Here is a 27,244-nt window from a genome sequence, read left to right as displayed (position 1 = left end):
TTCTCTAAGTATGGCCCTAATACTCCGTCGTAATATCGATATAATTCCTACAGTTAAAATAACAACCATACAGTATGTGTGTTGTGTGTGCTGCGGGCAGTGCGGTGCGGTGCGGTGCGGTGGGTCCACTACAGAAGGTGAACGCAGGGGGGGGGGAAGTGTCTCTACGGTGTCCGGATGTGGACGTGGCACAGCGCTGCAGCAGTTCCGCTGAATGTCCGCTCCTGACTCCGAGGAGGGATTAGTGAGAAACACCCCGGGACCCACATCCACTTCACAGTTTGTCGGCCGCCGGGTTTCTTTCCTCCCCTCATCACAGTTTTGAAAAGAAGACAACCTTTCCCCATTCCCCCACACTCCGCAGGTATGTGTCCTTCACGTTGAACCGGTGTCACATCTCCGGATTTCACTTCGCTTTTTTTTTTTTTTGCTACGTTTTGCTAACGCTAGCTAATGCTAAGGCAGTAGCTTAGCATCAGTGAGCTAACGTTTGCTACCCGTACATACCTCCTCCTCCTCCTCCTCTCCTCCTCTTCCTCCTCTCTTCCTCCTCTTCGTGTTGAGGCTCTCTGACCACAGCTGATTCAAACACTTAGCTGTCATCGGGATTCAAGTAGGTTAGGTTTGTGCTAACGGGAGCTAAGCTAAGTTAGCTCCCCGCTTTTGGCTTTTTTATTTTTTTTGTTTTTGGGGGAAGTTTTCTAACTGGCTGAAACCTAAAAAAAAACGTTGTTTACCGCGTCGGGTTGGACTCGTAAGTGTCAACCAGCCTTCTTGTGTTTTGATGTGTATTTTTATTATTTTTTGAGCTAACGAGCCGATTAAAACGCGGCGGCACTGAGGTTGTTAGCCACACTCGCTAGCCTCCCCTCGCCTTCACCACCACGAAGCTGAAGTCTCCCTGCTTTTAATCTCTCCTACTCCCACAAACTATTACCTTAAATACACGTGTTCCCCTGGTGTGTGGCTGTAATTGCTCAACCCCTGCTCCTCGCCTCGACCTACCAGAGGAGCAGATGTGGGTCACTCAGTAGGCCCGACGTACCTAAAGGCTGTGCGGCTCCGGTATTGTGGATTGTGTTTCTCGTTGTGGCACCTGCACTGCTGAATTATTCAAAGGCCAAGTGTTTGTCTGTTAGCTGATCCTCATCTCTCTTGTCATATAAGTTAGGCCAGTCTCCAGAAGCCGGGTGGGTAAACACACTTCTGCTAGCGAGGTGGAAGTTGACGCGGAGGAGCAATCCTGAAGTTGCCCCCTCTGAGTTTAACACTTTACACAGGTTTGAGCCCCAGTAGACATTACACACTGTCTGCACAGGAGCTGGTATTTAATCTCAGCCCTCAAAGCGGAGAGAATAGCTGCTGGTCTTGTTGTTTGCGTCTGCTTCAGGTGTTAGTCTAGTGACTTGTTTTCATTTAAAACATCATTCATACTGTCATTCATAGAGATGAACACTGGACGGATTTAAGTGAGCATGTTTGTTCGGTACAGACCCCCAAACAATAAAGTGTGTGTGTGTAAACTTAACTAATGGCTCCTGAGTAAGATGCAGCTGTGGGTGTGGCCAAGGTAAATATAAAAAGCTAATAAAGGTGTCACTGAAACAGGAAGTACTAATGTTACAAGAAGGTTTGAGCTTGTAGAGCTGAGAGCTGTGTTTTATTATGTTCTTTTCTTGTTTGAGAGAGTGTGTGCGCTGCGTCTAAGATCAGTTGTTGTGTGATTTTTGGAGGTTCTGATGTTTTCCTCGTGGAGTAAGCAGATTGTCCCCAGCTCCTGGAACGACTGGAAAGACTGTCCCTTCAGGCTGCGAACCCAACTCTGTCTCAGTCTTTTACACTTGAGGCAACCCGGTTGTGAAATCTCTGTTTAGAACCTGGAAACGAGCTAAGCAGGTTTCAGTGGCAGTCAAATTCTTACATGTGTGTTATAATTCTGTCACAATCTCATCCAGATTTAGGGATGAACTGAGGATGAATGTAAACCAGCCGACTCCAATGGCCTCTCCGTACGGCCAGCCCCAGCCCGGCTACGGCCAACCTGGCTACGCACCCCTGGATGGGGGATACCCTGCACCCTACGCACCCTACAACGGCCCTGCGTCGGCCTACCAGCCCGGGGCTCCGCCACAAGGTAAGAAGTTCCTTCGGAGAAAGTTTGCTTTTAAGGGAGTGAGTCGAGAGTGAGGGAGAGGCCGGGTCAGCTGCGATGCTCTTCAAGTGCTAACACACTCATAACCTTGGAGTGTCTTTCTACCTGCTTCTCGCCGTGTGATTGTTCAAGTGTGTGTGTGTGAGAACAGCACTGTGTCTGTGCATACTAATCTGAATCTCATTTCTCCACGTGGCTTTACGCATTCCCCCCTACATCTCTTTGTATTTGCCCTCCTTCCTTCTTTTCTTGTATTTCAGGTTATTCTCCTTTCACAAGCTTTCCCTCTAAGGCTGTGGCTGCCAACCCAGTCTCTGACCTCTCCTCTCCTCTTGACTTAGGTAACTGCCTCCTCTCTTGTTCTTGCTCATTTCACACTCCACATGCTCTGCAATCATCGACTCCTCTCTGTACGCGCATTATCTTTGCTGCCGTGACTTTTTCTCAGCCTACAAACAGAAGATCTTTTCTACCAAACACCAGTGACTGTTCAGTGTAGCAGCCAACCAGTTACTAACCTTCTTATTACCAAGCGTTTGCGTTACCCAGAAATGTGAATCACACTTTTATTATGTGACCTAGATGTTCCAAATTCAATCTCTGCATCCACTGGTCATACTTAGTTTCAGTTTGTTCACATTGTACTTTTTACACACATATTTTGATGTTATTATGATGTCCAGCAGGGAAGGTAGACTGCTTTATTTTGCTACTCAAACTACTCGGACAGTTTTAAAACGGTAAGATTAGCTGGATTTTATCTGCCGTTCATACAAGCGACATCCTAAAATTGTCAGATGTCTGGTGTTTATTTCCAGCCTCAATCAGAATATTGGTCCCATGAATTAAACTTGACCCTCTTAGTACACAGTCTCTGCTCACCTGGTTTCAGTATGTAGTCTGTGCTCCTCACCGTAGAGGTAAATCCAGCAGTGGTCTATAGGCATGTTTCGCTTGCTGCACTAATCTCTTTGGGTTTGAAAGATTGATATCAGAGTGAATTGAGGATTATTTGTTGCAGGGGTGATAATGCGCTTTTTTGCAGGTGTGTAATATTTTGTCTCTGCATTTCAGGTCCTGCCAGGGGTCCTCCCGCCTCTGGAGCCCCCCCTGTCTCCGCGCCTCAACCGTATAATCAGTACAGTCACAGTCGAGGCGACATGCAGAATGGACCCCCACTTATGACACAGGCACCACCCAGGTAATTTAATGTTGCTTGCTTGATTGATGTGTAGTGTTTTTAGGTTTTTGAATCAATATGTAAAACTTTTATCAACAGAGATACAGTGAACACTTCCATTATTCAAAGCTTTCACTTCATAAGCTCAGCTCATTGAAGTGGGTGACAGAGTCCATTTAAACACACTGAATAACTGCACTGAGGCTGTCTGAAACCTCAGGACTTGGAGCTCCTCCAAGAAGACTGTCGTGAGGTTAGTTAGGAGTGAAAGTGGACTCCAAACCCACCAAAGCAAATTATTCAAAAACACTGTCAATGCGATGTGAGAAACTGGAGTTCCAATTGCTGCTAATATTGAGTTTTCTTTTTTCTGTATGTGCTGGTATTAAACACAAGATAAAGCCTGCCACTGCAAAGACGAAGACTTTGAAGTCCTTCATTCTAGGATAATATTATACTGAACTGCTGCAGGAGACTCTAATGTCGGGAAGTTTATGAAGGCTGTCTAACAGTTGCTTTCTCTAAATGCACGGTTTCTAGTTACAGCCCCAAACTGTAGTTAAACAGCCGGTAGTTCAATATGTTTATCATGTTAAGCAGTGAGTTTACATGCACTTAAGTAATCGGCTTACTGGAAGTCCACATAACCACACAGCAGGTCAGCAGTCAGATTTCTCCTCTACCCCGAACGGTGGAAGCATGGCTTTCTTATTTGAACAACATTAAGGATAGAAGATGCTGCGTCAGTCTGTCCTGACTATTTTTGTGGGTATGTGTGTTGGACCAGACTGACAGGACAGTGATGACAGACAGAGTGGAGCCTTCCCCCCCCCAGCAAGAATGTGTCTGAGGTTTGCTTTGGTTATATAAGAGACTAAGAGATTAATGTGTAAGGATCTCCCCTTCTCATTCAGACGTGTCTCTGTAAAGTCTTTGTCCTGCACATATGCACATGTGAAACAAGAGAAACCTGCTCATTCATACATGGCCAAGAAATGAGGGTTCTCCAGGAGAAATCTAGCCAGAGAATAATCTCTCCTAACTCGATTATGTAAACCAGTTCCCAATTTACAGGCCGTTTAAGAAATCAGCTTACTGTAGAAAACTGACAGTTACTTGGGTGCATTGTATACACACTGAAAGATTTGTTTTTTTTTTTAGGCCTGCTGTGCCTCAGCCGTACAACCAGGGGCCTGTGAACCTGTCAGGGGGGCATCCCTCCTATCACCAACACTACGGGCACCCACCCTCAATGCAGCAGGTCACTAACCAGATGACTGGGATGCAGATCACCTCTGGACCGCCAACCCCCGCAGGCCCAGGATACGGTACGTTTACATGTAATCTGTGTGAACGTGACGTATGTTAACAAACGTGTTGTAGATTCATGTGTCAGACTTTGAGTCAGCTGGAGATAATCACACTGTCTGCCGCTCTCTCCTCAGCTCCACCTCACAGCTCCCAGCCTCCTGCCAGTACTGCCTACTCGGCCGCACCTCCGCCCTCGTACACCCAAGCCCCTCCCCCCGCATCCTCTGCCCCGACCCAGCCACCACCTCCCAGTGGCCCTGCAGCTTCTCACCTCAGGCAGTGACTATGGAGGGGCCACCGCCTTCCTTCTCAAGCAGCCATCTTCACTCTTCTCTTCCCCCATACCTCTTCAACAGCATTCACCTCTTTCTCGCACCGCCGCCTCCCCCGCCCTCTCAGCAAACCTTATCTCCCGCCTCTCAGCAAACCTTCCCTCCCTCCTCCTACTCGGGTCCTGTGCCTCCACCCAGCCAGGCTCCAGCTCCCCCAGTGTCCCAGCCACAGCAGCCCTTCCCTCCAGCCCAGCCCCCCTTCTCCTCAGCACCTCCACCTGTCAGCCAGCCTGCCTTTGTGTCCGGCCCTCCTCCCCCTGCCCAGGGCTCCTTCCCACCTAGAGCACCCCCTCCTTCCTCTCAACCTGGGTCTTTTCCTCCTCCCACCTCAGTTTCCTCTGGCCAGTACCCAGGCCCAATGCCACCCCATCAGCAGCCCCCTCCATCCCAGCCACCCCCCTACCTCTCAGGTCCTCCCCCTTCCGGTGTCCAGATGCCCCCCACTTCCATGGCCCAGAGTAACCACCTCCCTCCAGGACCACAGGGCCCACCGGGACCACCGGGACCCCCGGGCCCCCCTGGGCCCCTGCAGCAGCCTCAGTCTCAGCTCGGCATGCAGGGAGGATACCCTCCTCAGCAGAATGGTGAGGAGAGAGCCATTAAGTAGAAGCTACACAGTGTTCACTTGTTTTTCATCACAAATGTATTTTCTTGTGATCTTCAGGTGCATTTGGACAGGTGAGAGGCCCTCAGCCTGGATATGCAGGCCCTTATCCCGGACAACCAAACTATGGAGCCCCTGCACCAGCACCAGCTCCGGCTCCCCCTGCACAGAAAAGACTTGACCCAGATGCCATTCCCAGTCCGGTGAGCAGACCTCTGACCATTTGTGTTCTTTACACCATGTTCTGATATAAGGTAGTAGTGCCTAATTTACACTGCACAGTCTAATGCAGTTCAATACAGCAGTTCTGCCATGGAGTCCTCTTTCTTGATGCCTATAATGGTCAGGTTTTTTTACACTGATGGAGGTTTTAATTTAAATGTAGTATTGAGGACAAAGTGATGTTGTTGTACTGATCTGTATTATATTCAGAGAAAAAAAAGAAACACATCTCAATGTAATACAACACCACCTTTAACTATGACTCCAGTAATAAGCACGTAACTGAATTCACACATTTACAACGATGTAAAATTCAGGTGGGAAAAAAGTATAAACATCAACCTGTGAGATCAGATTTACTACTGGTAATCACAGTACATATTATACATTGATTTTTGAGAATGACCCTATGATTATCCTATTGTTGCCTTACTGTTAGAAGTCTAAAGCCGGAGATATACTTGCTTTTTAACTATGCGCCTGAGTTGCGTTAATTTTCTGAGCATGTGCACAACCAGCGGCTCCAAACGGACGCAAGATACGCAAGTTAGCCATCATGCGAACGCATAGTTAAAAGCCAGTATATCTCCGGCCTAACAGTCATGTTTTCACTTGTTTGTAACCTTCTGTGGCCTTGTTTACATATACAGCTGCTTAGCATGTGAGTCAGGCTACTGGTATGTTAGTCTATATCTACTTGCGCTTGACTGTCATAGTCTACAGTACTACTAATCTATAATCAATACTACTGATAAGTTTCTGTCTGAATAACAACAGTTCTGCCTGCTGCTCAGCATAGTCTTGCTGAGTTTTCTCTCTTCACACTCCTTTTTATATTTTCACTCTTTGTATTTATTTATTTTGTCCTGTTTTGCACAATTTGCTGGACAAACTTTTGAATGTAAAGCAAGCGTCTGACATGCCGGCTGTGCAGAAATCAAGACATAGAATAGATCCAGACGCTATCCCCAGCCCAGTAAGTTTCCTGTGTGCCTGCCTTGTCCTCTGCTTCCTGTCCTCTCCGTACGCTTGCACTAACCTACAGCTTCCACATCCTCTTCTTCCCGTCGATCCCCTCAGAGTCAGCAATAGCCACAATCTTTTTTTTTAAATAAGAACAACTTCTACTTACTATGTCTGTTCATGATCAGTCATCCCAGTCACAGATCATTTAAATGAGTAGTTTGAGATTTTTGTGGGGAAAAAATGCTTTCTTGCCGAGAGTAATATGAGACGATTGATGCCACACATGTCTGTATGCTAAATATGAAGCCAGCAGCCAGCTCAATTAGCTCAGCATGAAGACAGAAAGGTAACACAGTCTGTCAGCCAGCAACTGTAAAGCTTACTAATTAACACCTTGTATCTCTTTTGTTTCATCCATACAAGAAGCCAAGTGTAAAAACAGCAGAAATTGTGCTGGATAACTATTTTGTAGCTGGTTAGCTTCCAGTGATTATCTCCGCAAGGAAGCAAATAATTGTATTTCCCAGAATGTTGAACTATTCCCGTAAGAATCATCTTTGTGTCTTAGAGACCGCGTTGAGTCATATTATTGTGGCCCCAGTTTTCCCTTCTACGTATCCTCATATGCACTGGATCCCATAACCCCACTGCCTCACTCCCACCTCACCGTCTTTGTGTTCAGGACTGTAAGGCAGCCCATCTTCAGACAGCCACCGCCTTCTCTCTGTGCCCTGCATGCCTGCCTGAAATGTTCTGACTTACCCACAATTCCTTGCATTAATAGCATGCCTTCATAAATCCCTTTTCTCTAGGGGATTTAATTCGGTTACAGTCTGTCGTATTTGTAAATCTACGCAGTTTACTTCAGCATGCATTTGTACCATATGTCACCTTAGTCATGGCTGAATGTGCCATTTTTATCCACAGCAGTTGATGGGTGTGTGTTTGGTAACTGCAGGTGTGTGTGTAGAGGTTGTGTGAAAGTTGTCTCCTGCATGGGTGTTAAATGTTCCTCCTGTAGATTGTTTGAGACCCGGGGATAATGTGTAATGTCACTTAAATGTGTGTATTTATGCTGCAAACGTGTATAAAGGTTGTGACGTTTGTGCCCCCTGCTCTCCTGTTTAGATCCAGGTAATAGAAGATGACAAGGCTAAGAGCAACGAGCCATTCACCACAGGGGTCAGAGGTCAGGCCCCACCGCTGGTCACCACTAACTTCCAGGTCAAAGACCAGGGTAGGTTCTACTAACACTTCCACATCTGGCAGGATGCTGTGTGGACTGTGTAGAGATTGTGCCTTTAATGGAGAATCTGTGTCTGTGTTTAGGGAATGCCAGTCCCAGGTTTGTCCGCTGTACGGCCTACAATATGCCCTGCACAGCTGATATGGCCAAGCAGTCTCAGGTGCCACTGGCCGCCGTCATCAAGCCCCTCGCCACGCTGCCGCCAGATGAGGTGAGCGATGCCCCTAATTTCTTGTAATTTTTGTAAGTCCTATTTAATTAGGGCTCTTTTTTTACAGCTTTGTCTGATCTGTAGCTGTTAGTGCATGACCCAGTATCATGAGAGCATGAGATTAACTGTGTTAATTGGAAAGCTGGCTGAAAGCAAACGAAGGAAGATTGGTTTTGGACCTAATGTAGGATGCGATTATAGAGGTTGACAGTCAAAAGAGCTCTGTATAAAATATTCATAGCATATTATCTTTGGTTCCTGGCTGTGTGCTTAGAGCTGCACTGATAAGATGATTTATCGATTAGTTATAATGATAGTGATAATTGACTAATTGTTGTAGTATATGTTTCACTGTTTTCTGACATTTTATAGACCACATGATTAATCGAGAAAGAAGTTGTCAAAATAATCAGTAATGGAAATAACCTTGCAGACAAGTGTTGAGATGGATGGCAGCGTTAATCTGACCATCCCTTTTTTTTTACTCTCTTCATCTTTATGTTCCACAGTGCAGGTCTATCTTCCACCGAGATTATCATAGCAGTGGGACAGTCTCCACCCATAACCTGATTTGAAAAAAGATTAGTTTTTCAGCCTGATATGTAGTTGTTATCACAGGATTCCTGTAATGTCAGCGGGATAATCTCAACATCACGGTGGTGGGAGTGGCTGCGTGACCTTGTTTCATGCAACCACCACGTGTAACCAATATCCATTTGGACCAGTTTTACATTACATCATTTTGGCCGCTTTATATAAAAGATGGTGTAAATATTTACTGTTAAGGGAGGAGCACACATTACCTCCTGTTTCAGTCACTGTGTCCTCATAGATGAAGTCACCCCTGTAGCTAAATTGTATGACTCAACTTATTGGATGGGCATTCTCTTACTCCTTTTATTGATTCTCTTACCAGAGCCCTCCATACCTGGTAGACCATGGCGAGAGTGGTCCAATCCGCTGCAACCGTTGCAAGGCCTACATGTGTCCATACATGCAGTTCATAGAGGGAGGTCGCCGCTTCCAGTGTGGGTTTTGCAGCTGCGTCACAGAGGGTGAGTCAGAGTTTGTGTGTTTAAACCTGTTTTTCTAAACTAAGTTCGCTGTACTGATTTCATCTGTTTGTCCCTCCTGTCTCTTTTTCCCATAGTGCCTCCACATTACTTCCAGCATCTGGACCACACTGGTAAGAGGGTGGACTGCTATGACAGGCCGGAGCTTTCCCTGGGCAGCTACGAGTTCCTGGCCACCGTTGACTACTGTAAGGTAAGTCCTGCTATCAAGAGCATTCCTTTCTGCAGGAAACAACAACAACTACTATAATGGCTCAAAGAGCTCTCTTTTGGTATTGTAATGGTCTTTCAAATTATAGTCTGAAGTGGATCTTTTACCCATGAATCTCTTCAGGCATCCTCAAACATAATTCTGTGGAATAGAAGCTTATTAGAGGTCAGAGTGATACAACAATGAACAAAGACATTTACAAAAATGATCCAGTCAGTTATTATTTAATGAACTAATAAAGGTAAAGCCCCTTGGCTGCTGTTTAAAGTGAGTCTTGCTGAAATTGGTTTGATATACATTTTATTTCATGGCCATCGGTTTGGCAATGATTCTGTGTAGGGCAGCTAACAATACGTTCTGGTATCTTCTATCCTGATGGGTACTGGATCGATTTTGGTATTGACAGGATAGAGAGCTTACAAAATAGTTTAACCTACCCCCCCCTTCAGTTTGTCTGACATTGATACACCACCCAGTTTTTCAGTGAATGTTAAACCTTTTTAATATTTTTTATTTCTTTTTATCCTAATTCAGTTGGTCAGAAAATTAAGTGAATGTGTTGCTGTTATTTACACATGAATTCTTACGTAGTATTTGATGTTTTTGTCCCTAACAGAACAATAAGCTTCCTCAGCCTCCAGCCTTCATCTTCCTTATTGATGTTTCCTACAACGCAGTGAAGAGCGGCATGGTCAACATTGTCTGCCAGGAACTCAAGACCCTCCTAGACTATCTGCCCAGGTACTCAAACACATAAACACACAAGGGATGCAAAGAAGGAAAGGAGCAGGGAAAGAGTGAAAGATGAAGATAGGAAAAGGAACCAAGGAAAAGACTGATAAAAAGAAAGACAAAGAAAATGCTAGGATGGATAGGATAGGAAGAATTGAAGCATGTAGCAAGGAAAGAAGAATGAGAGTAAAGTCAGGGGATAAAGAGGAACGAAGGAAGCAAAGAGTTAGAAATGGAAAAGAAGGAAGCGGGGGAAGAAAAAACATTTCCTCTTAAGAGCGAAGATTTACTAAACACACTGCTAGTTTATACGCTCAGATGTTAATAAAAAAAAAGCAAACTTGATCGTTCTCATATTTCATCCTATGTTCCTGCCTTCAGGGAGAACCCAGAAATGGACTCTGTGGTTCGGGTGGGTTTTGTCACCTACAACAAGGTTTTACACTTCTACAACGTCAAGTCGAGTCTGGCCCAGCCCCAGATGCTGGTGGTGTCGGATGTATCGGACATGTTTGTGCCCCTGCTTGACGGTTTCCTCGTCAACGTCAACGAGAGCCGGCTAGTTATTGAGAGGTGGGTGGACCTAAACCAGAGCACCACAGCACCACAGCACAGACAGCACACACACACAACACACACACACACACACATTAAAACCACATGTGTTTTGTGTTTGTGGACGAACAAATTGATTGGGTTTAATGACGAGCTGATTGTGTTTTCCAGTTTGCTGGACCAGATCCCAGAGATGTTTGCAGACACCAGGGAGACAGAGACAGTCTTTGGACCTGTCATCCAGGCAGGACTGGAGGCACTCAAGGTAAACATATTTTAATTTATGGTTTCCTAAGACGGGACACTGACCCGTTTCCACAGCATTTTCCATGAACAATTGTAGGAACTACACCTTTTCCTGAATTTTAGTTCCTGACGCTTAAAGTTCCCAGAACATTTTGGATTGAAAAAAGATGATGATGTGTGATATTTCTTGTAGTAAATACACCTGAGGTGATGTTAATGTAAACCTGTCACATCAGGTGTATTTACATTTTGCTGAGTTATAATAAGTGAACCCTCTAACATTCACTAAAAATGTGTAGGGATGACTCAAGGGATTTCAGCCCAGTCTTAATGCATCCGGATATGCGATACTGAGTCTGTACAGAGCCACTGACACCTGATGATTTTTATGTTGCTGTTTGTCTTTTCTCAGGCTGCGGACTGTGCAGGGAAGCTGTTTGTGTTTCACACCTCTCTGCCCATCGCAGAGGCTCCTGGAAAACTAAAAAATAGAGAAGACAAGAAGCTGATTGGGACAGATAAGGAAAAGGTAAACACCAGCGTAACACAAATTGTGCTCACTGTATATTCAGTCGTATTGTTAACAAGAGGATTTAGGCTGTTTTGTGTGCTGCAATGTAATGATTGTATTTCTCCAAAGGCGTCTCACACTGACTCCCCCTCCTCTCCTGTCTTCCTCAGTCTCTGTTCCAGCCCCAGGTGGGTTTCTACAACACCCTGGCTAAGGAGTGTTGTGGTTTATTGCACAGGAAAACATGTAAAATGTGTGAATCATTCACATACTGCTCTTCGCTCTTCAATATATTATTCTAAATATATTTTTAGTAGTATACGTTCCCCAACCAATACGTAGACGTTGCCACGTTAGGGGTGGTTCCTGTCTCCACTGGAGGCTCTGTCTACAAATACACCTACTTCCAGGTGAGAGACAGTCACCTCTCTCCTCTTTCTGTCTCATTATGAAACTGCTGCAATGGGTTATATTTAGGCAACAATTAGGTTTTGCAGTGTACTGAGTTTAATGTTGTACTGTAGTCCCTATAATGCTGTCATTACTCTTTAGTGTTTTTTGCTCCGATAGAATTGTGTTCAAATAGCAGCTAGATGATTTGCCACTGTGTAACATGTTACTTTTGTGCGTAACACATGGTGTCTTTATCCCAGGCGCAGTCGGACAAGGAGAGATTCCTGAACGACCTCAGACGAGACATTCAGAAACTAGTAGGGTTTGATGCTGTCATGAGGGTGCGAACCAGTACAGGTGAGGCTCCCCCACTCGAAAACAAAAAATATTATATTATTATATTATAATTAATGTGTCATTTGAGCTCATGATCCCTCCTCTTCTTCCTCTGTAATCGCCCTCTCCTCCCCTCAGGTATCCGAGCGACAGACTTCTTCGGCTCCTTCTTTATGAGTAACACCACAGATGTGGAGCTAGCAGGCCTGGACTGTGACAAGGCCATCACTGTCGAGTTCAAACATGATGACAAGCTCAGCGAGGAGACGGGGGCACTCATGCAGGTGTGCAACAGAATCTTCTGAAGGATATTCTTATTAATAAGGGAACACATTTAATTAATAATTTACAATTCAGCCATATTTGGATAGTCTTAACTTTGTGTGCTTCAGATTACTGCTGGTTGTCTGTCCTACAAGGAGCTGTAGTTGATTGCAGCCACCTTATCTGGCAGCCATTACATGAAATCAATCGGTCAGTTAATCAAATAACAAAGTAGCCGGATCTGAAGGGCCAGTGATTTAGGGTAATTGTCTTTAAAGCAGAGACACAAATGAAAAGTCACACAAGATAGTATACTGACTTTGTTACTGTGGAAATGTAAATTACAAACATTTGAATAATAACCTGTCTTTCTGTGTGCGTTTTGGGTTGGCGCTGCTTCAGCTGCAATTGTATTTTGGAAAACTTGACACACACTTGTTTTGTTTCACTGTAGTGCGCCGTGCTATACACCAGCTGCAGTGGCCAGAGGCGTCTCCGCGTCCACAACATGGCGGTGAACTGCTGCTCTCAGCTGGCTGACCTGTACCGCAACTGTGAGACAGACACAATCATCAACTTCTTCTCCAAATATGGTGAGGACCGGCACGCTCTCTATAATATCCTCTTCTTTGTTATTCAGTGTCGGAGTCACGGAGCGTACAATGCAACACTGTTGTACTCTAAAGGTCTGAGTAAGGTGTGAGTGGAGAAATGAATGAGTCACATTTTCTAAAAATACTATCAAGCATCCCCCAGCTGCTCCAAGAGTACAGAGCTGCAGCTGCTCCTGATAGTTTGTAGCTTTCTAAGTTTGAAGCAGATCATCGTCATCATTTACTCACCATCCACAGGAGAAAGGAAGGTGGAAGATGGGGAAACTGTAATCGGTGTAATACAGCTTATTTTATTAAATCGCATATAATTACCTACTTATTTAATGGTGGTTGATTAATTAAAAGTCATCGCTGTTACAGTCGGTATGTTTATATGTGTGTGTTTTTGTGTGTTGCAGCTTTCCGTGGCGTCCTCAGCAACCCCACCAAGGCAGTGAGAGACACTCTGGTCAACCAGTGTGCTCAGATTCTGGCCTGCTATCGAAAGAACTGCGCAAGCCCCTCATCTGCTGGTCAGGTACTGAAAGCCCTCAGTATACTCTATATACACCCAGAAGACACCACTTAGAGAAATACATAGACAAATGCAGATTTTCTCAACTTTTGGCTAAATAGAGTCGTTCCGTGTACCACAAATAACATAAATGCCAAAGTGTCTCAGTTAATTACTCTGCCTTTACACATTTAAGTGTCACTTCAGGTATTTATATCCGTGTGTGTGTGTTTTCCAGCTGATCCTCCCAGAGTGTATGAAGCTGCTGCCTGTCTATCTGAACTGCGTGCTGAAGAGCGACGTGCTGCTGCCGGGAGCCGACGTCTCGTTGGACGACCGGGCTTACCTGAGGCAGCTGATTAGCTGCATGGACGTCGCAGAGAGCCACGTATTCTTCTACCCCCGCCTGCTGCCACTGGTGAGACCACACATTCACACGCACACCCCAACACAAAGGTTTCCTCTCGTCACCTGATCATTTTCCATGTCCATCTTATGGCGTCGGCGTCAGTACCAGTACACGCACTCACTGAACCCTGACAAACTTAAAATAGCATCACGTGTGAAAATGGGCATTTCAATCACCACTATTATCTTTAGAACACTGTAATATGTGTTCTCTCACCTGCAGCATTGCAGACTTAATCAGCCCTGCGTTGGTGTTTAAGGTAGTCGCAGATTTATGTGTTTAAAGGCTTATCGGACACATAATTCAGGAACGTTATCATTGCAGCAATTATTTTATCTTTTGTCACAGCAATCAGAGGTCATCACTAGAAATACGGGGTTCATGTGAAAGGTATTCTGCCAGGAATGTGCGCTGGCATGTATTTTATTGGCCTTGTCGGGTAATGTGATGCAGTAAAAGTCGAGCCAGGTTCAACTATCGCGCCCCTGCTGTGCCAACAGACTTCATATGAACGAGAGGACTGCCTGCATACAGCCTTCTGTTCAGCATGAGCTTATATTTTTACGGTTCATTCAGAAACTTCTACAATAGTGATACCTTAAGCTAAAACAAGTGTTGCACACTCGAGTGTTCAAACTGTGAAAAATAAAATGACCATTTTAATGCTCATTTTTGTGTGTGTGTGCGTCTCTAGCTCAAATTAATCCTGCCGTTTTAGTGAATGTGTAAAGTGTGGTGTTTTATTTTACCAGCTCCTTTTTTTCCTTATTACACACCAGAATCTTTTACAACACATATATTTACCAATTTATTGCACAATAGAAAGGATGGGCTGCATTACCTCGAGTCTCTTCATCTGTAAACATCTAAAACAATACTTTGCAGGGGAGGAAAATGAAACACTTTTGGTAGATGGCAAACACTGTCATTTATCATAATTCATCTAATGTTGTTGATTTTCTTGGACTTTCCAGACGAAGTTGGAAAGCGGGTCGTTGCCAGTGGCGGTGAGGGACTCAGAGGAGAGGCTGTCTAAAGGTGGAGTTTACCTCCTGGAGACGGGACTCCACCTCTTCCTGTGGGTGGGAGCCAACGTTCAGCAGGAGCTGCTGCTCAACATCTTCGGCACGCCGAGCTTCAGCCAGATAGAGCCGAGCATGGTGAGAGGAAACGGATCGGCTCCCATGTTATGTTTGTTGACCGTGGCTGTGTTTATAAGGGCCGAAGTTGTACAGCTCTTCTCCAACGTACCATGCTTCTATTTAGGGATTTTATATTACAGTTTCTCCGTTATATCCCCTACAAAAAAAACGGTTAACTGGATGTGTAGAAATACTGTGGATTCCAAACTTAAGAATTATCCAATCAAAATATTTGTTTCTTAGCTAAATGTAAAGGCATTCCAGTATGTTTCAGTTAAACAAACTCACTGTTATTCCAACATTTTCTACTAACTAGAAATCCCAAACTTAATCGTAATCTGTGTAATATCTCTTACTTCCATGTCACTCTCTGCCCACTTCCAACTTTAAAATGCCTAATAGCTGTCAGGAACATGGAGACAGAAATGAAAAATGAAGGTTATTTAGTGTCTATAATAGTCTTTTCTATCATTTTCCTGGTCAACACATTATTACACCATTTATCAAGTGAACTAACATTTAGTAATACTGGAATCTTCCAAACCATGTGCGTGCATGTTTCCAAGACATTGGATATTCATCACTATTTCATATAAAAGAGTTGTTTGGCAAATAACTTACTATTATATTTCCAAACCTAATATTTATGTATTACAAGTTGTTTTTACTATTAATCTGATTGTTTTAATGTATGTAAGTTGAGTTTTAGTGGAATCATATTGTGTTATTGTTTTGCTAAATTCTATTCACCAAATTTTTGATCCCAAGAAGAACAAAATGATTGTGTAGTTTTAATGAGAGAACAGTCTTTTTTTAATCTTATGTATAACAGTGGAATACATTACTTTGAAGTAAACAAAGATTTTATTTAGGGTTTATTTTCTTGTTGTGTGATGTACAGTATATATTGCTACTATTGCCATATGTATTTCATATTGGCTTAACTTTCTAAGCTGAATGTCACTGCTCTGTGTTTCAGACCAATCTGCCAGTGCTGGACAACCCCTTCTCTCAGAGACTCAGAGAGATCATAGACTCCTTCAGAGCTCAGCGATCACGATACATGAAGGTAAACTTACTCTTTTCCTCCTCTGTCTTTGTGTCCAAACACTTTCTGACTCTCTTTCGTTATTGCTCTGTGCTGTTGGTGGCTGGCAGCTGATATATTACCAATATGGTAACTGAGCCTCAGTATCAAGACCTAAACAAAGTTGTTGTCTCTATATCCTTAACAAAAGATGTCGAATTCTTCTGTTCATCAGTGCCGAAACCGAGCAGACAAACAGGAAGTTAATCTAAATAAAACTGTCTAAACTAGAAATGTAAAGATACATCACAAGACCGGGAGATTGCAATACAAATATGTGAAGATTCAAATCAATGAGATGAAAAATGAATCATGATATTAATCTTGGTATCAGCAAAGAGATCAGTTTCACTCAATGTGCATGTTTATACCTTACCTCAGAAATAAAAATAATGATAGATTCTATATTTGATGAAGAAAATATATTTGATAGATTTTTGTCTTAATTTAATCATTCGTCTCCAATCGCATTTTGTTAAATATTGTATAGTAAACCCAGTATCATAAATTGTATTGAATCGTGAGAGATTATTCTTTTAAAGGTCCAGTGTGTTTCGTTGTAGTGTAAATGACCTGAAATTAAGAATCGTTGTGTGTTCGTTACCTTAGAATGAGACGTTTTTATCTACAGAAGCAGCAGGTCTTCTTCCACAGAGACCGGCCTTTTCTACAGTCACCCAGAACAGACAATCACTGGCTTTAGATACATTAGTTTTTCACAAATTTCACAGCCACCGTAGTTTCTCCTACAGACTTGGAAGGAGCTGTATTCAAATGGCATATTCAATCTGCAACATCACCACTAGATGCCACCAAATCCTACACACTGGTCCTTTAAGTCAGTTGTCAAGCTTAAATGTCAAACTTCATCTGGCTTCAGCTTCCCAAATGTGACTATTTGTGGACTTTTTATAGACAAAAAAGTAAAATTAGTAAATCAATAGTAAAATAATCTGTAGTTGCAGCCCTACTTGACAGTTATTGATACCCGATTGGAGTGAGCCCTCCCCCTGTGTGCTCCCTCTTTCTCACACGTCTCTCTCTTGTTTGCAGCTGATGGTGGTGAAACAGGAAGACAGAACCGAGCTGATATTCAGGCACTTCTTGGTCGAGGACAAGAGCGCCAGCGGGGGAGCGTCATACGTGGACTTCTTGTGTCACATGCACAAGGAGATCCGCCAGCTTCTCAGCTAGGCCTACAAAGTCCCACCCTCACCTGTATGACCCCCCCGCCCCACCCTCACCTCCCCTTTTCACCCTTCCTTGTGAAAGAAAGCGCTTTATCTTTTTTTTTTTTTTTAAACCTAATAAACTAAAGCTCTCCTCGCTGTCTGTCAGCTGAGCATCAGAGACCGGCTGGCAGATTTCGTTGTGTGTGTGTTAGTGCAAGTGTGTGTGTGTGTGTATGAGCGAGAGAGAGAGAGAGTCTGATGTTAATAGAGCTTTACTCTGCCTCAAATCTGCTGCTCCAACACAGCAGGAGCGAAATAACTGACGAGGGAGGGTAATGTATATACACAAGTGAACAATTATGTATGCAACAGACTGAGTGAGTGTCGGAGACGGCTGATGTTGACTGTAGTCGGTGAACTGTCTGTATTACTAGCACTGAAAAGGCTGTTTCGGGTGAATAAACGACCCTCGGATAGCAAACACTTTTTATATGATTGATTCCCAATAGAGAGAAGGACATCTACGTACCAAGACATAAATGGAATGAATAAATGCTGTTGTTTTCTGTCTCTTCTCTCCTTTTAATCATGGCCTTAGTACCCCCTTCCCATGCTGCTCCAATCATCCATAATGTATGTGTGTGTGTTTCCAGATGTGAGAGGATTAGTCACCCACTGCCCGATTCTTATTTCCCGGTATGTCTCCAGATGTGAGCAAATGAATTTAAGCCTAGATTTAAAGGCTGAAACTGGAGCCTGATGACCTTTCGCCCACAGAAAGCATTAAAGAAGCATGTTGAAATGTAAAATCTGGGTTTAGAGTCCACGAGTAAACTGAAAAATAAAGCTCATATGGCTGCTGTGACTGATAACAAGTCATTAGAGCAATTGGTACAATCCAGATTTGCTTAAAATCAGCTTCAGTTGATTGCGTTACTGATGCAAACATCCGCTCAGATGTTTGGTCACTGATGAACCAGATGTTGTGATTCTGTTATGAGAGAAAGCTTTCATTAGTTCAAAGTCTATGCAGCAACGAGAAAAGGTCAGACACAATGAAGAACAAAAGAAATCGACGACAGGTGTGAAATTTTGATCTAGGGATCACGGCGGCGGGGGAAATACCCCCCTCGTGGTTAGTTTCTGTCTGTTGATGACATGTAGTGCTGCAGACTTTATATCGATCAGTTTTGGTGTCCAAAATTGTACAAAAAAAAGCAATTTCCAGCAGACAGAAATGAGCACAGAATGACAGCGGATAAATGGACATCAGTTAATGTTCGCAAAATCTTGAGTTGTCTCCGCACTGGCGATGTTCAGTCAGTGTGTAAATAAAAATATATAATCTGTACAGAATTAATAGAAAATAACAATTTTAAAGACCTGCCTGAACAGCTGTGGTTTGTTGATGGTTGATTTCTCTGTCACAAATAGCCTGAATATAAAATCAGGGCTTTTACTGAAGAGAGGAAGACCTTGACTGGCTTTTTTGATATGTTCGTGTGCGTGTGAGTGAGTGCGAGGTGTGAGAGTGTGTGTGTGTGTGAATGTGGGGTCGGTCCTGGTGAATTTCTCCTAAGGAACAGAGGGATCAGCCAACACACACACACACACACACACTACCCATAAGATTAAATTCAGTCTTCTTCATTTATCACTTGGTTCCTTTTTTAACAATGTGACTTTCGTGTTTTGTTTGGTGTGTGTGCAGCCCTCTGTTCCGTCTTTATGTTCACTGACTTTAATTAGCCCACCGTCTTGACTGTAATCTTGATTTCTGTTCCTTTTTTTCTTTGATTTTTTTTTTTCATTGCCTCTTGGGACTGCTAATAAAATGATTGTTGAAAGTGAAATCCCCACAGTTTGCTTCTCCCTTTTCTAGCTTTTCCACAAATTATACCTATACATATTTTCAATTTAATCAAAGCTCATTCTGTTCATATTGGTGTGCACATTATGTCTATATATACAATCACTGTATAGACAGTTTTTACTTTTTTTTTGCAAAATTACAAAACTTTTTTCACTTCCTCTTCGCGTGTAGACCAGTATCCTTAAGCGACCTCTATTCATTATTAATCATTACGTAACCGACCCCTTACTAAGTGACATATTTTATGAATATTTTATATTATATTCAATGCATAACAATAACAGTACAGAACAACTAATACACTGTACAATTAACCCAAATAGTAAACACAAAACTGCAGGAAGTTTGTGTTTAAACAAGCAAATTGGATGAATGTTGAGCAGATTATTTTCTGTTAATATTGCATCAGAGCTGATATTATTATAATTGTGTGATTTCTTCTGACGTTTGGTTATTGTTCTACTGGCTCTGGTTGCTTCACTGCGTACTTTTCTACTTTAGGACGAGGCTCTGTGAATAAGACTTGTGTTCAGGTCTTCACCTCTCCCTTATCCTGTGAGATTATTATTAGAAGTTTATATCTTAAATAATAATCCAAAACAACAATTTAATTTAGATGTCTTCACAGAAATTAATGAAATGCTGAGATATAGGCCCAGAGTGTAATTTTAAAAATGTTTTCTTACACCTCTTAAAATCAAGAAGGCCTTGCGACCCTCTGTGAAGCTGTGGCAACCCCTAGCGGGGGTCGGGACCCCCAGGTTAGGAATCAGTGATCCAGACATTCAGATACAATTACAAAATGTTCTGTGGATCCTTCAGAGTGACATCAACACCTTCTGGAGAGAGATGGTGTTGAATGATTTAACTTTTTTATGTCCACCAGAGTTAGTTTATTAACTTTAGTATTCTGCTGTAAAATGTCGCACCTATTGACAGTATATATAAGTTCTCACCCAATACATATTTTTGTAAATCTTTAAAAGCAGGTTTACACCCATGCTAGCTGCCAATGCTATTTTCTTCCTGAAAATACTCTAACGTCTTAATGTGGTGTGTTAGCATGCTAACATTAGCTAATACGCATGAAGGGTGTGATTGATCAGACTCAAGTTTATTGCCTAGTAGGTTTTCACATACAAGGGATTGTAAGACAATAGGTGGAAAGAAAGAAAAAAAAATACAAATTTACAGTAAAAAAATATATCTATTTTAAAATTAAAACATCTGAACAACGTTATAAGTTCTGCATGTATGTGGTCATAAACCACCTCAAGTAAAGGACACTAGATAAAAAGTTCAGTAATCACCAGAATCACAAGTTTTACAATTAATCATGAGAGGTAACATAAATGTCTGTACTAGATTTCATGGCAATCCATTCAATTGTCGTAGACATTTCACTCTAAACCACAAATGTCAACCTCATTGTGGTGCTACAGGAAAAGTCAGGGGATCATGAAAGTGATTTGGATTCTTCCTCTGGGAACCACGAATGACTGTACAACATTTAATTGCAATCCATCAAACAGTTGTTGAGATACATCCTCTTCTACAGAGTCCTCCATGTTGAACTGCCGTGTTTCTACAGTAGCCCAGAACAGACAAACCAAACACTGACTCCATATAGGCCCTTTTTTTTTGGTGGGTTATGTGGCCACCGTAGTTTCTTCATGCTTGAAAAGGGAGGGTGAGGCAAGAATTTTGTAATCTGCAACTACACTGCTAGATGCAACTAAATCCTAGACACTGGTCCTTTAAGTGTATGGCTCAAAAGCAGGGAGAAAGAGAATACTACATTTAGCACAAGTACACAGTAGAGTCCACCCAGCCAAGCCAAAACCCCGGGTAGACAGGCTCAGTGAAGGTGGTGTGGAAGGTATGGAGGAGGGTCAGGGCACCACAGGAGACCCTGTAGAAGGACAGTGTCCCCGCTGCCCAGTCCAGATAAACTCCTACATTATTGGAGCTGGGTGGGATGTTTAAAGTGGTGCTCATGCCGTTGTGCCAGGTCTTGTAGCAATCTTTGTTGCAGTTTAGTCCCCAGGAAAAGTCATTTTTGCCCAACCAGCTGTCGTGATCCTTTCCCTTCCTGCACATCCTTCTGTAGGCTACTCCTATGAAAGCTCTCCCACACCATTCTGTCTCCCAGTAGCAGCGCCCGGTCAGTCCCTCCATGCACAACACCTGCGTCCAGAAATCGAACCTTTCCGGGTGATCAGGAAATGGCTGCTTAGTCCAGCGCAGCGCTTTCCTGTTTCCCTCGGAGAGAGAAAGGTCTGCGTGTGCTGTGTTTGGGTCCAGGGTGAGTTTTTTGGTATCTGATGAAACCGATCGAGAATGTCAGTCAGTATTAAACATTGCTTAACATTGTCTTGATTTTAGAAGGAAATAGAAAAGTCCAAAGTGCTGGTGACTCACATTTCTTTGGACCTGGCTGAATCCTGGATTCACCACACTCTTCCACACTAAAACATAACAGAAGACCACAGTTTTCTCACACTTATATCATTAATGTGTTCAGAAGAGTACTCCACAAAATTAGCATTTCACTCCTATAACATTATCAGCCTCCTGATTTAAAAAAATATATATCTTATGGTATTATTACCAGCCGACATTCACCAATATCAATACATCTATGATGAGCTAATTTCTAGTCAATACCTGAGTTTCAGCAGGCTGCATTGTGGGTCGTCCCGCAGAGCAGACAGCAGCTCCTGGCCTGAGTTTCCTGGGTGGTTGTAGCTCAGGTCAAGCTCTCTCAGACCGGATAAGTTCAAAGCAGATGCCAGGAAAGTGCAGCTTTCCTCTGTCAGTCTGCACAGGGACAGCCTTCAAAACAGACACCAAGACATGTTATCCAACTGATCTTCATGATAACGGCAGCAACAACCACATTTGCATGCTTGGCGCTGTGCTGTATTCTGTTGTTAAATAATTAATCTGGAATGGAATTTCACTCAGGGCACTCACATGAGTATTTCTAGTTTACAGTTAGGACTCCCCAGTCCACCACAGAGCTTTCTGACTCCTACATCCACCAAATCATTGTCGGAGAGGTCCAGTACTTTGAGCTGGCAGGAGGCTGAGCTGATAACTGAGGCCAGGACATTACAGCTGTGCTCTGTTAGGTTGCAGCTCCTCAATCTGGACAAACAAAAAATACAGAAAGTGCTAAAAACCACTTTCTCATAACTCGTAAAATCTTTATTTCATTTGGAAAAGAAGAAGGAAACTTGTTGGATATTGACCTGAGTGTCTCCAGTTTGCTGTTCTTCAGTCCACCCGAGAGCCGTATTATTCCTGCATCTGTCAGGTTATTGTTGCCCAGGTCCAACTCTCTAAATTGGGATGAGCTGATTTCATTCGCCAGGTTTTCACAGCAGGTCACAGTGAGATTACATCCATTTAGACTGCAGTAGGAAAAGCAGCAGGAGAATAAATGTCATAAAGAAATGTCCCATTATGTTGAGATTTGACATTTTCTATTCTGTTCATACTCTATTCATATTTTACTGCATATTATTCAGCCCTGCTTGGAATATGATTATGATTATGATATGAAGTAGCTATAGTTTCATGCAAACTGTAATGTGAAACCTAACACACACCAAACATAACACCAAATATTAGAATGCAAAGTTACCGATATTTGAGGTATATCAATTGCAATAATGGATTTTTGGCCCCTTGGGGCACCTTTTAAGTTGATATGGTTACCTTGTTAGCAAACTGTTCAGGAGAGTAATGTTCGTGTTTCTGCCTTCATGGTGAATGTAAGTCAAATACTCTCTTTAAGCTCTGTTTTTGGTCTCCAGAGGGAAATATCTGTCTCTTTGGCTGCTAAATGCTCCACTACATTCACCCCATAATCAATAACTTTGTTTATCTACCATTGGTGCTGGGCAGGTAGTGTAAAGTGAGCTCTTTTTGTTAAAAACAGCTGCCTGTTGCGTCTGAAAACAATGCTAAGGGGATCTGGGGAACTGCTGCATCGGATGATAATTATCTGAGGGTTTGTTACTACAAGCGACACTTTTCACATTACACAGTTATTTGATTCATTGTCAATTTGAAAATATTAATTATAGCCACTCTAATTTGCACGTATGAATCTTTTTACACTGCTAAATAGAATATTTTTTTTCCTGTTATATATAAACTGCACCCAAACAAATAATCTTGCTTGAGCTGCCAAAAAGTGCTTACCCCATGCTCTTTCCATACCTTGCAAGAGTGTCTCAAGTACAACAGACCACACCTGACCACACCCTCTGGGTTTTTAAAGTTTATTTTTCTATACCAGAAATAATCTTAGCACTGAAGCTGACTATCTTTAACTTAAATGCATAAAGAAAAACTTTAAAGCTTGCTGTCTGCTTTTAAAAAGAAAAGCACTTACTTTGCCACTTGGGCGGTTTTCAAGACAGGCATTAGTTGCCGAAGACCTTCCTCTGACCGCGTGTAGTTGCTCAGTACAAACACACTCAGCTCTTCTTCTGATGTCAGCAGTACAAAGACCAGAGTGGCCCACTGGGCAGGTGAAAGATTGACTTTGTTCAGACTGCCGGAGCTGAGGTAGCTCTGAATCTCGTCCACAAGAGAGCGGTCGTTCAGCTCATTCAGACAGTGAAAGAGATTGAGGCATCTGTCTGGGGATGGACTTGCCCTGATCTTCTCCTTTATGTGTTTAATGATCTCAGTCCTCGTCTTTTGGTTTGTTCTGTTGCTGGTCATTAGATGTTGCAACAGAGTCTGGTTGGATTCCAGAGACAGGCCCAAAAGGAAGCGCAGAAAGATGTCCAAATGTCCATTTTCGCACCGCAAAGCCTTTTCCACTGCTTCCTTGTAGAGGATGAGCTCTGATGAATCTCTGAATGGGAAACGTCTCGAAGTGGACGACTTCTTGATCAAGGCGTTGAAGTTGTTGTTGTTGAATTTGAGGTAGACATACAGCGCAGCAAAGAATTCCTGGATGCTCAGATGGACAAAGCAGAACATCTTCTCCTCGCACACCGTCAGCTCCTCGTTGAAGATCTGTGTGTAGATTCCTGAGAACATGGACGCCTGCTTGACTTTTATACCATTCTGGATGAGGTCGCTCTCATAGAAGATCAAGTGGCCCTTCTCAAGCTCTTTGAAGGCCAGTTCACCCAGCGACATGAGGTTATCTCTCAAGCAGTCAGTGTTTGACTCTCTTCTTCCAGGCACCCTTTTCTTCATGTCGTCCACAAACAAGGACAAGAAGTGTATGTACATTTGAGTGAGGGTCTTTGGCGTGTCTTTACTGTCTGTCGTCCCAAACGTCTTCTCAAGAACACTCGCCGCCATCCAGCAGAAGACCGGTATGTGGCACATGATGTGAAGACTCCTGCAGGATTTCACATGTGCAATTACCCTGTTCGCTAAGTTCTCATCGCTGATTTTCTTCTTGAAGTATTCGTCTTTCTGGGGGTTGTTGAATCCTCGCACCTCTGTCACTAGATCAATATACTCCAGAGGGATCTGACAAGAAGCTACTGGGCGAGAGGTTATCCAAACAAGAGCCAAAGGCAGCAGTCTTCCCCTGATGAGGTTGATCAGAAGCACAGCAATCGTGGTTTCCTGTGTCACATCAGACATTACTTCACTTTTGCTGAAGTCCAAAGACAGGCGGCTCTCATCCAGACCATCCAGGATGAAAAGCATTTTGTATTTACCATTAACAAAGATTCCTGTTTCTTTTGTTTCAGGGAAAAAGACACTGAGAAGTTCGACTAGACTAAAGGTTTTCTTTTTCATCAGATTCAGCTCTCGGAAAGAGAGAGGAAATACAAATTCCAGGTTGGTGTTTTCTCTCTCCTCAGCCCAGTCTAGAGTGAATTTATTGACGGATACGGTTTTTCCAATGCCAGCGACTCCCCTTGTGATCACAGTTCTTACATGGTAGTCTCGTCCCCGTAGAGGAACAAAGAGGTGATTGCAGTGGATTGATTTCTCTTGAGCCACATGTATCCTGGATGCCATCTCAATCTGTCTCACCTCATGCTCCTTATTGACTTCACAACTTCCTCCCTCAGTGATGTAGAGCTCTGTGTAGATCTTATTGAGAGATGTCTTATTTGCTTTGTTCGTCATCCCCTCAAGCAAGTGACTAAACTTCCTCTTCAGAGCAGCTTTCAGTTTTTGTTGACATTCGGCGATCCTTTCATCTGAATAACAAAATGCGTTCAAAGTTTATTTCAGAATTTCTGTCAATGTGTCAAACACCTACATACAGTAAAGTCATTACAGTAAGTACTCACTTTGGGGCTGCAGTATGCCACAGCCATCTGCGGTGTCATGATTTAATGCGTCTTTAGACCCTGCAAAAGAAGAAAAAGATCAGCAGAGCTCAAACCCCATTTTCAGTTACCCCCACATCTTGATTATCTACCTTGGTCTGTTGAGATGTTGATGTTTATGTCCCTAGTGTTACAACCAATGATGGTGGGAGCGATCACATATCCTCCAGTCTGAGCGGTGTAGCTGGGATGTAAATGATGAACTAGAGCCTGAATAGAGGAAACTGAGAAACCACAAAACTTAACTTCAACAGTTTGTCACAAAAATACCGTGCAGTGAAAGACCACTGGAACAAAATAAGATTAAGACACGTCTGGTGCTTTTTAGGTCATGAATTCAACTGTTGTTCAATTTTTTGCCATAAGAACTTGAGATCCTTACCTTGAGAGGACTTGTCCGTAATATCAGCAACACTCTTTTGCTCCATGTTTTTCTCATCAGCTCCCTTGTAGCCGCATGCTACATTATTTCTGTGGATTGATACTCCTCATAAATGGTCTTTATCTGAGTCTTGGACATGAGATGAAGACTTGTACAGCTCCAGTCATATTACTTCCAGTGGATCATATAACTGGTCCACTAAACTACATTTAAAAACAAAAACATTTTTAGATATATAATGACTATGTTCAATCAGGGCAATCAATTCAATCAAGTTCAAGGAAATTCTTACCTACTTCAATAACAGTTGAACCCTGCGATTGTTCACACTGAGAGTGACTGAGGGGTATATTCACAGACACATAAGAAACTGTATCTTGGTTCCTTCCTGTGTGATGGTGAAGAAAACAGGAAGCTGGTGCTTTTTCTCTGCACAGTCTAGCATTATGTAAAGGCTTCTTCAAAAACGCAGCTCTTAAAACAGTTTCATTTTCTACAAAATGAACTTCAGTTTTAAAAAAAACCTGCAACAACATGTTTATTGAGGTGTATTGGTCAATTATACATTGATCTTGTTAACAGAAGGATTTGGCATTTCTTGTAAACTTTTAAAGATATCAGGATTTCACATAAACAAAAACAATGACTTGAGAATTTTTAAACTATGTAACATTTGCAAATACAAAAAAGCCCCAACAACATAAAAGAGAAGATTTTATTGATTTATTTATTTAACATGCAAATTTTATTTTTATTTTATTCTTTTACAAACATTTAAAAATCATTTAACATTTGCAAATACAAAAAGCACCTAAAACCTGATAGAAATTTTAAGATAAACCGATATTCCTCATTTAAAATCAGTTCAAAACATAAGAGTTTTCTAGACAGACCAATATTGCCTCAGAACAAAGTCCCCAGTGTGGCTAAAAACAAATAAGTAGCTACCACCTACAGCATTAAAGTGATTAAAATATACAAATGAAGCCTTTTGGAGTATTTTGAGATAAGAACACAGCAAGTGTTTTGTGTGTGTTTTCATTCTCTCCTTCTGTACAAATGATTCACATGCAGATAAAACTAAAACTTTTTGTTGTGTGTTTTTACAAGACACCCCTTTTTTCAGTTGATTGTGTCTTAAATGGTGATTATATTGCCAATTTTATTGTACTGTATTGAGGGGAGGGGAGGGGGATTTGGC

At 42.6% G+C, this 27,244-nt stretch overlaps 2 protein-coding genes across 2 annotated transcripts; one reads left to right on the top strand and one right to left on the bottom strand.

The window, feature by feature from the left end:
- The first annotated feature begins 176 nt into the window (after nucleotides 1-176).
- Nucleotides 177-19,315, top strand: sec24c (SEC24 homolog C, COPII coat complex component). The gene is given in 24 exon segments (XM_035663829.1): nucleotides 177-364; nucleotides 1,956-2,134; nucleotides 3,227-3,353; nucleotides 4,494-4,660; nucleotides 4,778-5,013; nucleotides 5,016-5,559; nucleotides 5,640-5,782; nucleotides 7,896-8,004; nucleotides 8,097-8,224; nucleotides 9,141-9,279; nucleotides 9,375-9,490; nucleotides 10,125-10,249; nucleotides 10,622-10,813; nucleotides 10,967-11,060; nucleotides 11,454-11,570; nucleotides 11,723-11,962; nucleotides 12,206-12,302; nucleotides 12,420-12,565; nucleotides 13,000-13,138; nucleotides 13,558-13,676; nucleotides 13,891-14,070; nucleotides 15,036-15,221; nucleotides 16,183-16,272; nucleotides 17,344-19,315. Coding segments are annotated over 23 exon segments (3,735 nt in total). The 5' UTR covers nucleotides 177-364; nucleotides 1,956-1,974; the 3' UTR covers nucleotides 17,485-19,315.
- A 1,690-nt stretch (nucleotides 19,316-21,005) lies between these two features.
- On the bottom strand, nucleotides 21,006-26,434 carry LOC118325578 (NACHT, LRR and PYD domains-containing protein 3-like). Its single transcript, XM_035658298.1, has 10 exons — nucleotides 26,336-26,434; nucleotides 26,044-26,246; nucleotides 25,754-25,885; nucleotides 25,623-25,682; nucleotides 23,741-25,529; nucleotides 22,590-22,751; nucleotides 22,312-22,485; nucleotides 22,003-22,170; nucleotides 21,757-21,803; nucleotides 21,006-21,656 (listed from the first exon to the last, which is right to left on the bottom strand). Exons 2-10 carry the CDS (start codon nucleotides 26,087-26,089, stop codon nucleotides 21,136-21,138), a joined length of 3,099 nt encoding a protein of 1,032 aa, XP_035514191.1. The 5' UTR covers nucleotides 26,090-26,246; nucleotides 26,336-26,434; the 3' UTR covers nucleotides 21,006-21,135.
- Between the last annotated feature and the right edge of the window lie 810 nt (nucleotides 26,435-27,244).

The sequence above is a fragment of the Morone saxatilis genome, unplaced genomic scaffold (genome assembly GCF_004916995.1).
Source record: "Morone saxatilis isolate NCDOM2014 unplaced genomic scaffold, NCSU_SB_2.0 Contig1, whole genome shotgun sequence".
NCBI lineage: Eukaryota > Metazoa > Chordata > Actinopteri > Moronidae > Morone > Morone saxatilis.
The sequence above is the reverse complement of the archived record's forward strand: the minus strand, read 5'-3'. Positions and strand labels throughout refer to the sequence as shown.

Coding starts and splice junctions, on each gene's coding strand:
- LOC118325578 (XM_035658298.1), bottom strand. CDS start 26,089: ATGGAGCAAAAGAGTGTTGCTGATATTACGGACAAGTCCTCTCAAG. Junction 25,530..25,622: donor TGGCATACTGCAGCCCCAAA/GTGAGTACTTAC, acceptor TTTGTTATTCAG/ATGAAAGGATCGCCGAATGT. Junction 21,657..21,756: donor TCAGCCAGGTCCAAAGAAAT/GTGAGTCACCAG, acceptor CGGTTTCATCAG/ATACCAAAAAACTCACCCTG.